General features: G+C 39.2%; 1 protein-coding gene and 1 long non-coding RNA gene across 6 annotated transcripts in view; one reads left to right on the top strand and one right to left on the bottom strand.

Moving 5' to 3' along the window:
* Window positions 1–14,926, top strand: part of G3BP1 (G3BP stress granule assembly factor 1) — a 31,538-nt gene extending 16,612 nt beyond the window's left edge. For 3 of the 5 annotated variants that reach the window (XM_020813038.3, XM_078385621.1, XM_078385619.1), the window contains exons 2-12: window positions 740–853; window positions 2,225–2,306; window positions 3,301–3,474; window positions 4,386–4,476; window positions 8,409–8,502; window positions 8,912–9,116; window positions 9,760–9,861; window positions 11,961–12,072; window positions 12,532–12,657; window positions 12,757–12,887; window positions 13,438–14,926. In XM_020813038.3, coding sequence (XP_020668697.3) covers window positions 759–853; window positions 2,225–2,306; window positions 3,301–3,474; window positions 4,386–4,476; window positions 8,409–8,502; window positions 8,912–9,116; window positions 9,760–9,861; window positions 11,961–12,072; window positions 12,532–12,657; window positions 12,757–12,887; window positions 13,438–13,644 — 1,419 coding nt within the window. In that variant the 5' untranslated portion in view covers window positions 740–758 and the 3' untranslated portion in view covers window positions 13,645–14,926. The remainder of the gene's footprint in view (window positions 1–739; window positions 854–2,224; window positions 2,307–3,300; window positions 3,475–4,385; window positions 4,477–8,408; window positions 8,503–8,911; window positions 9,117–9,759; window positions 9,862–11,960; window positions 12,073–12,531; window positions 12,658–12,756; window positions 12,888–13,437) is intronic. The other 2 variants (XM_020813039.3, XM_078385620.1) reach the window with 1 other exon arrangement.
* LOC144586808 (uncharacterized) lies at window positions 2,458–12,010 on the bottom strand. The gene is made up of 2 exons (XR_013541849.1): window positions 11,076–12,010; window positions 2,458–10,724 (listed from the first exon to the last, which is right to left on the bottom strand). It is a non-coding gene; the product is annotated as an uncharacterized LOC144586808 (long non-coding RNA).
* Window positions 14,927–15,448: the final 522 nt, after the last annotated feature.

Below are 15,448 nucleotides of genomic sequence, written 5' to 3'. Positions count from 1 at the left end.
AGATCCATGGCTTGGTTTAGTGCCCAGTCTTAATTTGTGCCTGGCTCTGACCCTTCCTTTCTCCAAATACTCTGTATAGCAGAGATCATGCAGAGAGTAGGACTGCAGTCCTCTTAACACTGGCTCCAAATCTCCACTTGAAAAATGGTCATTACTGTCTCCCTCTCCCTTGTAAGAGGAGGAGAGTACTGTCTTCGTGACCCCCATGGACCAGAGCACGCCAGGCCCTCCTGTCTTCCACTGCCTCCCTGAGTTGGGTCAAATTCGTGTTGGTAGACTTCTTGCTTGTAGGAAGTGAGAAGAAGCCAAACCAAAATTTGTGGATCCCTAGTTGACTGTGTCCAACTCAGCTTCTCAGATGACTTCTTATATATCTAATTTCAAAGTCATTGTCATGTTTTACAAATGCTGAAGTATAGCTCACTAAGTTGGAAGTAAGACAAAATAATAGGACTTAATGCTGCCACAAATAACATCTTACATTCTTCAAGAAGATTTCCTTACTTTGTTGCCACCCTTTGTTTTTGTCTCTGTGCTTGAGAATTGGAGTCTGTGTTTTTGAGGGATTTGGATTGCTCCTCTATCTTGCTCCTTCCTCATCTTTGAAGGATTGAGGTTAACTGACAACAGTTTGTGTGTGTGTGTGTGTGTGTGTGGGGAGGTTAGTTAACAGTTATCTAAACTTCCGTTGGCAAAGTATGAGTATTGTTTACATTGTAATGAAAATTCTGGTGTTCAGTTTTCAGTTGACCAAAGAAATGGTGATGGAGAAGCCAAGTCCCCTGCTGGTTGGGCGGGAGTTTGTGAGGCAGTATTATACTCTGCTGAATCAGGCACCAGACTATCTGCACAGGTAAAGTCTGCTTTATTTGGGTATGTTTTTTGTCCCTTGGCAAAAAGACAGTTGTGTTTATAATAATTTAAAATTCGAAACTGTTACCTGTGTGTGCCATACACCACCCTCAGATCTTACTTCTTTTCCTCTTTTTCTTACATGAACCCACCTCTACTTTTTTTTTAAAATGCTGATTGCCTGCTGATCTTTCTTTTAAAAAAAATGTTTTGCAAGGTTGGAGTCTTCCAACAAACATAGAGTGAAAACCAGTGCACATATTCTGGATTAAAGTGATATTTACATCCTCAAAAATCCAAGAGCTTGAAAACATGTCCTCCTGTGTCCTGCTTCCATTTAACTTGAAATGGATGTACGAAGGGGCTTTCATTGCTTAGAAGTATTTCATAGATGTCTCTTCTTTTAATTCGTCCACGTTTGACAAAAACAAAACAAGAACTAGTTTTGATCAAAGTTAGTGTAATGAAGGATTTGCAGATGTACCGTATTTTTCGCACAATAAGACGCACTTTCCCCCCACAAAACGGGGGTGGAAAGTCTGTGCGTCTTATGGAGCGAAGAAAACAGATTATTTTTTCCTGTTTTCTTCTCCTAAAAATTTGGTGCGTCTTATGGAGAGTTGCGTCTTATGTTGCCTCCTTTGTCTTTTTTTGTCTTCCCAGTCCCCTTTATATTTTAAACCAAATATGGGTACCAGAATTTGAAGCTAATGTGATACAGTAGTCTTTGTGTATTATAGTGCCTTTTGGAAAAGACATTGCCCTCAGTGCCATATAAAAGTAGTTTACAAGCAGGTTTCAACTTCTGAGGAGCCTGTGACTTTTTTATTTATGATTCAGTCTCTGGGCAAAGAAAAAGGAGATGTGTGTGTCAGGTCAAAAAGTCTTCTTTCCCAGAGGTAGTCAGCTGACTTAATTATTATCTTAATTTACTGGGAAAGGCAAAACTCTTCAGCAAATAAGGAGGAAACTTCCATCTTGAAAGGCTAGCAAAGAACTGTATAAAACTATGACTAGTGGATTATTCATTTTTAAGAGTGAGTGTCAGTAGCTTGGGAATGTATAGTAAATCAAAGTCTTCAGCAAAACTTGGTTATGTACAGTTGCTTTCTGGTTGTCTATGGCAACAAGGTAATATATTCATGTGAGCCTGAGTTAAAGGAATGTTGATCTCCTTTTGTTCCTTCAAGACAGACAATTGCAAAAGACATGTTTTTGCCAATGAACAAGATGTGGAAATTGGATGAGTAATGTTACTAGCAAGGGATGGTTGTATAAGCCAGTACTGTTGATTATATTTTTATTGCAACAAAGTTAACCTAATTGATTAATTTTATGTAGGTGAAATGTTTATATATGGTTTCCTCCACAGGTTTTATGGAAAGAATTCTTCTTATGTCCATGGTGGCTTGGATTCAAATGGAAAACCAGCGGATGCAGTCCATGGCCAGTCTGTAAGCATTTATGAAATCACTTCACAGATAAATCAGTTGTCACAGTAAGACACAGTATAAATATCTGGAAAAATGTTCCACAGTAGATGAGAGACTTTGAGAATGAGGTGGGAAAAGGAGAACTAACATCAGATTATGTGAAAATCCATATCAGAGGACTGTGAATGTTTTTAGTTCTTAGCAGGCATTTATATTGGTGCTGTCTTAAGGCTATCTTTTATATCCTAGTCTTGTTAGATCTTAGATACTTTTTGTGGATGGGCTCTGAGTTGAAATAGATTTATACCTGTTTGGTATGGATTATGTATTTTTAAGTAAGGAAGTGGATAATTACAAACTTCACTTTTAGTGAATTAGGTGGTCATGAACTAGAAAATTTTATTTCCATATGTATTGTAGAAAAGAAACTGAAAGTGCTAAGCCTTAGATCACAGATCAGGGAGGGTAGACAACCTCATGAATCCACCAAAATATTTCTGGGCCTAATATTTATATATTTTATTTATATCCTATCTTTTTTTATTGAACTCAGGATGGCATATATATCGCACCTCCTTCCCCATTTTATTTTCACAACGATCTTATAAAGTAGTTAGAGGGTGACTGGGCCAAAGCTGCACAGTGTATTTTCTTGGTTGACTAAGAATGGCTAGTTGCGCTGTCAGATGCCTTTGGAAAGGTACAATTGGCCATTTTCAAATACTTCTGTTTCATTTTTGGCTTTTTGTTTGTTTGTTCCAATTTTTATCCTCTGCTATGGCACCTACATAGCCTATGACAAGCTGTGTGGTCACAGAGCACCTCCTGAAGGAGGGCTGGTAAACCACTTCTATATGTACATTGTACATATAAAATCCATGGTGAGTCACTACAAGTCAGAGTCAGCTTTATGCCCCATAATTATTAATTAGTGAGCCCATTTCACTTCTGTTTTCTTTCTTAAATCCTTTTTTGGTCTCCTCAAACTGCATTTTTTCTATTGTAATTTCTCTAGGACATCCACAAGAAAGTGTTGTCACTGAACTTCAAGGATTGTCGCACAAAAATCCGCCATGTGGATGCTCATGCCACTCTTAATGATGGTGTTGTTGTACAGGTCATGGGTGAGCTTTCAAATAACACGCAACCCATGCGAAGATTCATGCAGACTTTTGTCCTTGCTCCTGAGGTATGTAGGCTTTAGATTGAGGAGAGAACACTGCTAGATTCTTTGTTATAATTCAGATGGTACTGGTCATCTAAATCACCGACAGTTGCAAAGCATTTGTTTATGTAATAAACCAAAGTGCCTTTATTTATTTTTCAGTGTTCTGTGGTATCTTGTAATATGCCTCTGCGGAAGATCAAGAACCAGTCCTTTGCTTGTTTCCAGTGTTGAGCGCTGGAAGCAGGAAATGGAGCTTTTTCAAATACTGGTTAGCAATGGTGCTTTCAGTATCTGGTTTCCCAACTCGTTCTAGCCATTTCATTCTTGACTTAACTGTATAGAACTTGAACATTGTATGTTTGGCCATAGTGTATTTGTAGTTTCTGAGTGAAAAACAGTTATGTTCCAGCTGTTCCCTTCATACTGTTGATAACTGTAACGTCTTTGTGCTGGGTGATCATAATGACTTAGGAATGAGTAGTTGCCTCAATGACTGAAGTGTCTCTATATGGCACAATTAACAAAAACAGTTTTGGACTGTTTCAAGATGTAAACAAATAGGGATTCACATTGGAAGGTTAAAACCCAACTGAATACTACTCTCTTTCCCAAAAAATAAGATCTAACCTGAAAATAAGCCCTAGTATGATTTTTCAGATGCTCGTAATATATATAAGCCCTACCCCAAAAATAGTCCCCAGTTGAGTGAAACCCTGCCCTCCACCATTGTGCAGTAACCAAAAGATGACATGACTGTATTTGAATAAATGTAGATTGTTGTACATGGAAAAAACAAAACATCCCCTGAAAATAAGCCCTAATGCATTTTTGGAGCAAAAGTTAATGTAAGACGTTGTCTTATTTTCAGGAAAACATGGTAGTACAGGCAGAGAGATAAGCTGACCTTTATTCTTCCCTTGTGTCATCTGTAGGGGTCTGTTGCAAACAAGTTTTATGTCCACAATGACATATTCCGCTACCAGGATGAAGTTTTTGGTGACTTAGATGCTGAACCTCCAGAGGGTAAGTCCCATGGTACTGGTGCAGAGTTTTCTGATTTTGACAGCATATTTACCTCTGAAACTGGTTCTGAACACTGAAAAATGTATAACTTATGGAGATAATTACAAAGTGTTTACAAAGAACATCAGATTGTCAGCAATGGAATTTTTGCTTTAGAACTTGGCAACAAAACTTGAATAATAAAAAACGTTGTAGCAAATGAAAAATACATGAATTTCCTAAAATTGGAAATTGCTGGCATTGCCATCATTTTGAGGATCATGGCCAATGCAGGTTTTAGTGGAATGGTTGTAATGTTTTTAATAATTTAAAATTATGTGTTTTAAATTGCTTGATTTTAAATTCTTTCAAATATCTGATTTTTTATAATTGTCTTATACAGCTGTGTAACCCATCCTGAGATCCTGTGATATAGAGCAGGCTATAAATATTTTAAACAAACAAACCTGAAAGAATTAGCTTTGTTCTTTTTAAGACAGAAAATAATTCTAGCTATTTCACTTGGAAAAAAGTAAAACAAAAAAGCACTCTCTTTAATGTCAGTTATGCTTGTTACAGTCATAGACTTTGTTGCAGTCAAATACCATGCTATATTTGCTCAGTTTTGGAATGAGTAAATAATCCAAACCTTGTTTATGTCTGTATAGGGATCAGAGGTTTCCGTGGTTAAACAAGAATTTTATCAGAACAAATAATGACTGAATAAGATCTGCTCTGAGCAGCTTTGTAATTAGCAGTTGTTTATGGATAGGAAAGCACTGTGCTCGTTGTGTAGTTTTGATCCCTTCCTTAAAGCATTACTGGCCTAGCCAGTCTTTATTTCTTCAGCTGTGGATCTAATAGGGAGAGAATTTCATAGAATCTGTTCAGCCACATTATGTGTTTTTTTTAGTGGCACAGTGTGGGCATGACAATTTCCCCTTCCCTAGTCTTCTGGAACAGATTTTTGCAGTGTGCAAAGGCTTCAACAGACAGTTCTGTTACCAGATGTACACTAGACTATTGTCTGAAATAATAGTGAAAGGGTGGAATATGGTCAGTGAAGTAGGGTTTCAGGTTTCTTGGCCATGGCTTAGATCAGAGAGACTGATGCCTCAGTATCTCCCTAAGAGTCCTACAGAACTTCATACTTCCTGAGAACAATCAGGAGCCTGTGCTTGTCACAGCTGGCATTTATCCAGTTTAGAGCTAACACCAGAAAGACACCAAATAACCATTTCCAGATATAACAAAATTCGGCTAAGTATCCAGGTAATAATTGCTTCTTTGTTGCAAAGATTCTAGTCAACATCAGCTTGTCTAATTCTACAAGCTTTATTTATATTGCTTGTAGAATGTTCCATATGTACAAAAATATTTCAAAGTTGTTGAAAGCATCCAAAAGTCCTTAACATCTACAGAAACTACAGAAAAATGGTAGGCACAAATGCTTAAACACACACCCATCCTTGCAACTTCTGGAAAGCTGCAGGTGTGATTGCTATCCGTAATTCTTACACCTATGAGAAATTGCAAACAGAAGTACATTAAAAAACAAAACTTGGGTTATAGTTTAAAATGTTATAATCATGTTTCAAAATTGTAGGAGCATACGTTCTAAGAATGCAGGAGCTTTTCACCTGAAAAGGAACACTGAAACAGCAAAGAATACCACTCTAAATCATGTCATTAAAAAGTAAAAAGCTTGCGTTAAGCAAGCTTTAACCTTTAAGCATATTACTGGATACACATGAAAAATATTCTAGGTGGTCACCCAGACAAGCCAGTTTGATTCTATGGAGGGAAATTCAAGTCCTCATATCTTCCGAGGTGCTACTGCAAACTGTCACTGCTCTTTAATGTCTGGTGCCCAGTATCAGTGTTGTTGGTGTGTGATGTGTCATCTTGTGTGTCTCTTTGCCTCCCTATATTTATTTCTCTCAGTTTACATTTCCCTTCAGTTATAAACAACTGAATTTTGCTAGTGTAGTAAATTACTGATCCCTATAAATCGATGTTTTCCAACCTTTTTCAGTTGGTGATCCCCTTTTATAACAGCCAAATAACCTGTGACCATGCACTATATGTGCATACAAAGACATTTTAATGAGGAAAAAACAAATTAGATTTTTTTCAGAATGTAATGCTGACCTAATATATTAATATTAATGTACTATTGCACAATTGAGTGGGCTGTAAATCTGCCTCTATGCTTTGTTTAATTTACTTTTTTAGGTGTTGAAAGTACCTTTCCCTTAATGTCTCCTCCCCCAAAAAGCGTCTTCTGTGAAGAGCCCCTCCTCATCAAGCCCAAATAAATATGTCCCCCATGCCTCCCTCCCTGGTTCTCATATCTCATCTTTTGGTCCCTCTTTCCTTTCTCCTCCATGGCAGGACCTGGAGGCATCTCCCTACCCAGATCCTCTCTCCCTTCACTTTACTGCCATCACTGTAGGATAGCGGAAAACTCAGGTGAAGCAAAAGGTACCATTACTGAGGCAACAACTGTTCAGTCCTTCCACCATCTTGGGTGCCGACGTTCCTGGCAGCATACTACGTGCTCACCTCATTCGGGCATTTTTGAGTTGTGCTAACTTTCAGATCCAAAGGGCTGACGTCAGTCCTCCAAAGGTGGATGCGGAGGAGCAGATAGCGAGAGCAGCTCTTTTGGAGTGGGGGAATTAGGAATGATGCAAATACATAAAAGGAAAATCAGCCCAAAGGGTTACAGAAATAACTGAGAACTCTTAGGTTGTTTGCAGTTCCATTTCAGATTCAAACTGTCTCTTTCTGGGCCAAGACGATTAAAATAAAACAGCATTGTGTATGCCATATTCAATATAATAATTAAAAAATAATAATTGTAGCTAAAAATAACCTTGGAATATCATGACCAAGTTAAAATGTAGAAGCTGTAATGTTTTGTTTGTTAAGAAGGTATTGCCATTCTGATTTGGATTTAATAATGTAACTTATTATTTTAAGGTTAGACTCCTGGCCTGTGCTTTATGTATGAAAAAAAAAACCATCTTGGTGGACAGAGTGCATCCTTTTAAAATGTTATTGCATTACGGTTTCAATCAGCCCTACCCAAAATGGGCATTGCTGAGGAGTGCTGGAATATGCAGTCAGCCAACCTCTAGAGCTGCTATTCTAAACCTTTTTTTCACTCTCTTCCCCGCCCCATGGCCCTTTTAGGAGCTATTCTCAGATTCCAGGGCCCATTGTCAAGCATGGATACAACCAAACAGATATCTTTCAGAAATTTCTCATCTTTTTCAGTCTGTGACCTCCTTCAAATGTTCCAGGGGCCATATGGCCCTTGTTGAGACTGGCTGCTCTAGGGAGTCTCACATTGCCCACTCCTGAATTAAACCATGTTTCTGTAGTATGTACTGTAGTTTGAGCAATGTCATGAACTACTACATTGCTGGTATAAAGAAACTAAGCAAGTAATTCCTAATCATTGGTCCCTTTGTTTTTATTTCTAGTCAGTAATTGCAAAGGACCTGTATACTGGGCTGAAAATATTTAAGATACTCTCTTTGGCCATGTATCTTTCAATTTGGGAAAAGGCTGTTACTGCAGAAAATAAAACTGCTAGATTTGAGATAATCTGATAGTTATTTGGTGATAATCAATTTTTGGCCACCTAAATATTTCTATTTCCAGCTCTTGCACCACAGTCCTATTGCAATCATATACCATGAATTGGAAGCTGTGTAACTGTTGTGCAGTTTCATTGGTGCTGGCTGTTGTACAGTCAGGCATATCGGAATCACACACTCCTTTGTGGACTCGGTTGTGTGTAGCAGATAGCTAGAAAATTGTGAAAACCACTTGTGTGGGTCCAGTTATGTGTGCTGCCACTGAGTGTACATTCTGATGGCTGTAATGAATTTGGTGTTACATGTGATAATCTGAGGGGGGAAATCTGCATTTTATTTTATTAGAATCTGAGGAAGAGACAGAAGAACCTGAGGAAAGGCAACAGACACCTGAGGCAGTTGCTGATGATTCATCACCCTACTATGAGCAATCTGTTAGGTAAATGCACAAATCCTCAAAGCATTACGGTACCTCTTGACTAGTTTGCCAGGCACAATCTATCAGTTTTTTAGAGCTATAACATGGCGGATGTTGAAAGTCAGGTTTTAGCCATGGTTGGGCATGTATTTGCATGCAGGTGCATGCAAGCTTATAGTTTAAGGAAGTGAGTGGACATAGTCTCTGCTCATAGTAGTTATGTCATCTCTGTGGATGACATATTAATTTTTTAAGAAAAGGAAGCAGTGGCAACAGGCTTGTAACAAAGTATTGGGTTGTGCAATTATATAGTGAAAAGTTTCGACACAAGTAGTGAAATAGGGAAGATAATGGATGCAGTAGCTGAGTCTGTTATGAATTTAGAAGTAATAGTTTTTACCCATTGTGAAAATACCATTTCCATCAACAGCAATGACTTGGAGGAACAGCTGGAGGAGCCCATTGCGGAACCTGAACCAGAACCTGAGCCTGAGCCTGAGCAGGAGGCAGAACCAGAGACCCAGGAAGAAAAAACAGAGCTAGTGCTGGAAGAATCAGCTCCAGAGGAGACTGTAGAGAAGAGTCCTTCTCCCGTTCCTGCAGATCCAGCTCCTGTAGTGCAAGAGGACTCCAGGGTAACACCATGACTTTCTTCTTGTTATACCCTTTCAAGTTTAGTCTTGTGCCTTTTCAGTTTAGTCTCTTAAAGAATCAAATGAAGTTTATAGGACTGTCAAAACATTCAGTTTACTCTGTATAGGTCATGCCACCCATCCTTGAATAAATGGTAGTTGCCTCTATCTTGGGGAAAAAGCCAGTTGTTGATATATTAATAGCAAATAGAAGTTTAGGTTGTATGGTAACTGCATATATGGAAAACCTGAGGAATGTACCCAGGTGTGGTCATGCTGCCAGTTGAATGTATGCTTTTTTATAAAGGGCCCTTCAGATTTAAAAATCTCTTTTGGTCATTCTGTAGACCAAAAAGGACTTGAGAGTGGAACACTATCCTTTTGGCTTTGTCATTGTTTGCATCCTAATTTTTTTTTTAGATAATTTGCAAGATAGTTACTTGATGTGTGTCAAAAACAAATCCCTGAATGATAACATATTAAAAGCTATTTCCATACATGTTCTGTAGCAGAGTTAAAATTTTGTGGGCATAGGATTTTTGGAAGAGAGGTGACAAACTAAATTTGGAGAACACTTAGTGTAGTTTTGAGGACAAATACATTTGGAATTTCTCAGTTATGTTGATATCTCATTTGTTTCTGCTAGACATCATCATGGGCATCTGTAACTAGTAAGAATCTACCACCTAGTGGAGCTGTTCCAGTGTCAGGCATACCACCACATGTCGTCAAATTACCTGCATCACAGGTAGGAATATCTTAATTAGCTAATGCAATTGGGCAAGGAACAGAGCTGTGATATAGAATTTAGGGTAATTTCAATTTGGTGGTTAGGCATGAGATTTTTGGTGCAGAGGTTTCACTGCTACCACAGTTCATCAGGAAGTCCTTCAACCAGACCTCTGGTACCTGTACCCCAAAAAACCCAGGTCCTCAGAGGAGTTTCAGCACACACACCTGAGGCCTAATATGTTCTTCTCTGTAGCTATTCCAAAGGGAGACAGTGGGTGGGACTTGCTAATCTCTGTTGCAACTAAAAGTTTTTGAGGATTCATAATCTTTTGAGAGCCACTAGGTATAGAACCTAATGGCCAGAGAGACTGCCAGTCCTGCAACATCTTCTAGTTCTCATGGAGCTTAGCAAGTCACACCCATTTTCTCCCTTTATAGTTGCTGCAGAAAAGAATGTGCTGAGCATCAGGTGTGTGTCTTGAAACTGCCCTGGCATCTTGGATTTTTTTTTTTTTTTTTTTTGGACTACAGGTGCCAGAATTTGGCCTGGGAGAATTCTAAATAATTGTGGTAGTAGTGGGAAAAAACAAAACAATCCCATACCTGCTGGTGGTATTTATGCCACTAAATAATTATTCATTTTGTATAGGAAATGCTTGATTGTTACAGGGATGCAGTTGCCTCTTCCAAAGCAGAAGTATTTCTTCAGGAGAAGATGGTGTTTTCCTTGAAACTTGCTGCTTGGGAAGGTGATTCAGGATATATTCTACATTGCTTGCAATTTGGATTGCTGTATTATGTTTGCATAAATATCACAAGTGTGTTTTAGCTATCCCTGATGATACTGCTCATGGTCACTAAGAGTGTTTTACCATCCCTCTTCCTAGTTGAGGGATGTGGTGGCGCTGCGGGCTAAACTGCAGAAGCCTGTGCTGCAGGGTCAGAAGACCAGCAGTCGTAAGATCGAATCCACGTGACGGAGTGAGCGCCCGTCGCTTGTCCCAGCTCCCACCAACTTAGCGGTTCGAAAGCATGCAAATGCGAGTAGATAAATAGGGACCACCTTGGTGGGAAGGTAACAGCGTTCCGTGTCTAAGTCACACTGGCCATGTGACCACGGGAGATTGTCTTCGGACAAAACGCTGGCTCTGTGGCTTGGAAATGGGGATGAGCACCGCCCCCTAGAAGTCGAGCACGACTGGACAAAAAATTGTCAAGGGGAACCTTTACCTTCCTAGTTACCAAATTATTTCTAGAACTCTTGAATTATTTAACCCATGTGTGATATTTTGCCTCTTAGTAAGAATATGCATGACCTGGCTGGATAGCTCAGTGAGTGAAGTGTAGCCACAGAGCTAGTGGTTAGGAGTTTGACTCCCCACTGTGCCTCTTGGGAGAAAAATCAGTCTGTCTAGCCTTGTGCAAGTTGCACAGTCCATGGTGCCCCCAGAAGAAATCAAGGGAGGAGTGACTAAGGAATATGGCAGGGAAAAGTAACATGTGGTCCTCTAGTTATTACTGGACCATACTTCTCATTACTGTTCGCTGTGCTAGATATGGTTGATGGTCATTGTGGTTCAGAAGCATGGAGAGCCCCTTGTTCACCACCCCTTGGATACGGAAAGGAATTCCTGAGTCAGAAGTGCCAGGACTGAGCAGGACATTAATCATCACTGCCAGAATCCAAATTAGCATATTTTACATAATCACACCTTAGTATTTGGTGCTACCTTGAGGATTTTTTTGGACTAGTGAAATTAGAATGAACTGGTATGGTGTCATTGTCATGTAAGGATGGTGAATACTACACAGAAGGAGCACATTTCCCGTCAGTGTTTCCTGTCCAGAAATACATCTCAAGGTGCAAAATGCAAGGGAGGTGAAACCAGGGTATTTCTTTTCTCTGTCCTAACTTTTGAAGATATTTTTTGCCTCTTCCTGGGATTTTTGGGTTGCAGAGATACAGTTTGTCCGGTTTCTAAACATTGCATTTGTACAGAATCCAAAACAAGGTAGGGTCGAGGAGTAATTTTTGGGGCCAATAAAAGATTATTACCAGATATATTTTTGAGATCTGCACTGCTATATATTTTTGTACTGGTACATTCTTTACAGCCCCGTCCTGAAACGAAGCCTGAGTCCCAGACACCACCACAGCGACCCCAGCGGGACCAGAGGGTGAGAGAACAGCGAACAAACATCCCACCACAAAGGGGCCCTAGACCAAGTAAGAAAAGATAAAACATTGTCTTGTATAGGAACTGTGTGGTATTTAGAAGTACATTCAGTTTAAAAAAGATAAGTCAGGGGTGAGGAAGAAAATGAAATATTGCGAAAGGGGCATGTTTCACTCCACAGAAGAGGTGTGCCTTAACAGCTGGAAACGTTTGCAGCAAAACTGAACTAGATAGTATAACATCTGGAGTACTGCAGTTGATGCTTAATATGGACACTTCATTCTGATTTATATGCTTGAGAGTATTGCAAGTTAGTATCTTGGCCCTTTGAATAAAGGATAAAGTTATTCAGTTCTTGATGTTTTATTTGAAGGATTTTCCATTTTGTGATACTAGTGTCTTTTACAGTAGAGGTGAATGTGCTTCTTAATCTAGAAGGCAAAATACGGTTTTCAGATGATGAAACAAACTTGTGTCATGTTTTCTCTCTCCTCTCTTCAAAATTTAAGTGCGAGAAGGAGAGCAGGGTGACATGGAAACAAGACGTATTGTGAGGTACCCAGACAGCCACCAGCTCTTTGTAGGGAACCTCCCTCATGATGTGGATAAGTCAGAACTAAAGGAGTTCTTTCAAAGTAAGTGTGGAGCATAGCTTTCCTGCTGGTGGGGGTATAGGGGAATGTGTCCAAAAGTACATGGCTCTTCTTGCAGAACAGTCTAATGTGTGATTAAAGAACTTGGAAATTCTCTTGCAGGTTATGGGAATGTTGTGGAGCTACGTATCAACAGTGGAGGAAAGCTCCCAAACTTTGGATTTGTGGTGTTTGATGATCCAGAACCAGTTCAGAAGATCCTTGGGAATAGGGTACATTCAGCTCAAATGGGTGATGTTTTTAAGCAGTAGAAGTTGGTCTAAAGTGGCCTTCCTGGTTTTAATATCGTGGGATTGTTGGACCTGCACCCACATACATGCATATAACTTCTGTTTTTGGATGCATGTTTTGAGCAGTGTAATTTTGACTAGATTATAGCATTAATTTCGAACGAGTATTTAGAATTGTTGGAGAATGATCTGAAATTTCCTTTAAATGTCCTAACTTTATATTTAGTTTGTAAATATTCAGAGAAGCAGTGGAACTGAATTCTTTTAAACTTATTTTATTGGGGGGGGAGTACATGGAAAATAAAGTGTTTTGCTTAAAATCCTCCACATAAACAAGTTTTTGAAAATATTTCAGATGGTTGCTGGGGTCAAGAGCGTAAACCCACTTATGTAGATGAATTAGGCTGAAAACCTGTCCACACTAAACCTTAGAGTGAATTTCAGTAAACATGAACAGGAGAGCATTATTTGCATGTGTAGTGGTGTTTGCTAACCAATATATTGACCTCAGTTTACCACTTTTCTCTTCCAGCCTATCATGTTCAGAGGTGAAGTGCGTTTGAATGTGGAAGAGAAAAAAACACGAGCAGCCAGAGAGGGTGATCGCAGAGACAACCGACCCCGTGGGCCTGGTGGCACCCGTGGGGGGCTGGGAGGTGGGATTCGAGGCCCTCCACGTGGAGGAATGTCTCAGAAACCAGGATTTGGCACTGGAAGGGGCATCGGGCAGCGCCAGTGATTAATGGATGACGTGACGAGACAAACCCTTCTTCCTGCAAATTTGTGAATTTCAGCCTTGGATATCTTGGAATGTGGCCCTACCCTGTTATAGACTGCTACGTTTGATACTATTTTGGCCCATTTTGTTTGTGTTTGGTTTTGTGATTTTTTTTCCTAGTCCTTGTCCCAAATCCCAGCTTTGTGGAACAATATTTCAGGAAAAAGTGGATTTTAAAAAGAAAAGAACTGAATTCGTGCTTGCTGCAGACATAAGGACTGGATTATTTGGGGGGGGGGTTACCAGTGGTTTTTCCAAATGGAATGTGTGGCGCTTTTTTTCCTTATTGAAATGGGGTGTGCTTCAGTCAGTGGAATTATCCTTTTCAGCTGCATGTGTTCAGGAGCCTGTAGGAAAATCCAGCACATGACAAACACTTCAAGAGCAGAAAAAGCCATTTTTCCCTTAGGCGGTGGGGTCACATGACCTGGCCCACCCGGGTCTGGAGATATTGCCACTTGAAAATCGACATTACCCTTTTCTCTGAGGCGCTGTAAAAGTGGAAGAAAGGGTACCATAGAATGCTTTCTTTTGGTACACAATCACGAAAAGGAATTCTCACTACTGTTTTACCACTTACAAGGATTGTGGGATAGGTTTTAAATGTCTAGAACTTGACTCTTTAAAACACTCTTCCTGAACTTGTGAAATTTTTTTTATTGAAATAGGGACGTTTTTTCATGTTTAGTTTGTATTTGTATTAAAACAAAAACAAAATTGTTGTGCCTTCTATTTATCTCTCATTCCAGTCTTGGCAAATTGTTTAAAAAATAAATAAAAAAGTCTAGATTTGCTTTATCCAGTTTTGGAGTATGTTGAAATCTTTCAAGAGATGTTTGTCTTTCACCCTTCCTCATTGACTTACATGTTTGTAGTGTTGCACGATGTTGTTTTTAATAGCCTTATAGATTTCTGTAACACTTCGTAATGCTTTTTGAGGAGGTTCAGGGGCTCAGCTATGTATTGGCACCTCCGTTAGCTCTGAAATGAGTGCCTTCCTGTTACGTGATTACAGAAGTGAAATTATAAATCTTCAAAGTATGAACATGTTTAGTTTGTGTAGTAGGTTGCTGTGATGTTAATAGTCATCAATGGCTTTAAAATGCCATTATAAGATTTAAACTAAAGCCCTAGTTCTGATAATACCCATGCTTCACTGCAATACATAGCATTGGAAGTGCTATGGGATATCTATCTTTGCTGAATGTATATAAAACAAAATAAAATACAGATCGTTATTGCAGCTGTTGGAGTGCCTGATAGTCTTCTGCACAACGTGTTAAGAAGAATGAACTCTATGTAAGGTTCCTGGATGAGCACCTGCAGAATCCCTTTTCAAAGCTGTTCTGGCTGTGACATGGGCATACTAAGAGTTAAATGGATCTGAGTTATGGGCCGTATTACAAAATTTCATTTAATCCATGTTTGCTGTGAAGATAGCAGTAAATTTCTGATGTTCTGCAATAGAATTAAGATATATTTTTTTCTGCAATCAATAGTGTGAACAAATGCCATATTTCAAAGATCTTGAGTCAATTAAAAACAAGGCAAAACCTTTTGTGAAACTTAACTTTTTGTCAGCTGTGCTTCAAGTTAAAATTATACCTTAAGGGTTAATATTTCTACTGTAGAATAATAAGTCCTAATGGTTTGAATAGATGCAGTGACTTGTTTTGAATGAGTATTATTTATGAGATATATAAAACCGTCATGCACTACAACAGCATGCCTTAGGTCAGTGGTTCCCAACTTTGGGTGCCTAGAC

Source organism: Pogona vitticeps, chromosome 2 (genome assembly GCF_051106095.1).
Source record: "Pogona vitticeps strain Pit_001003342236 chromosome 2, PviZW2.1, whole genome shotgun sequence".
Classification (NCBI taxonomy): Eukaryota; Metazoa; Chordata; class Lepidosauria; order Squamata; family Agamidae; genus Pogona; species Pogona vitticeps.
The sequence above is the reverse complement of the archived record's forward strand: the minus strand, read 5'-3'. Positions and strand labels throughout refer to the sequence as shown.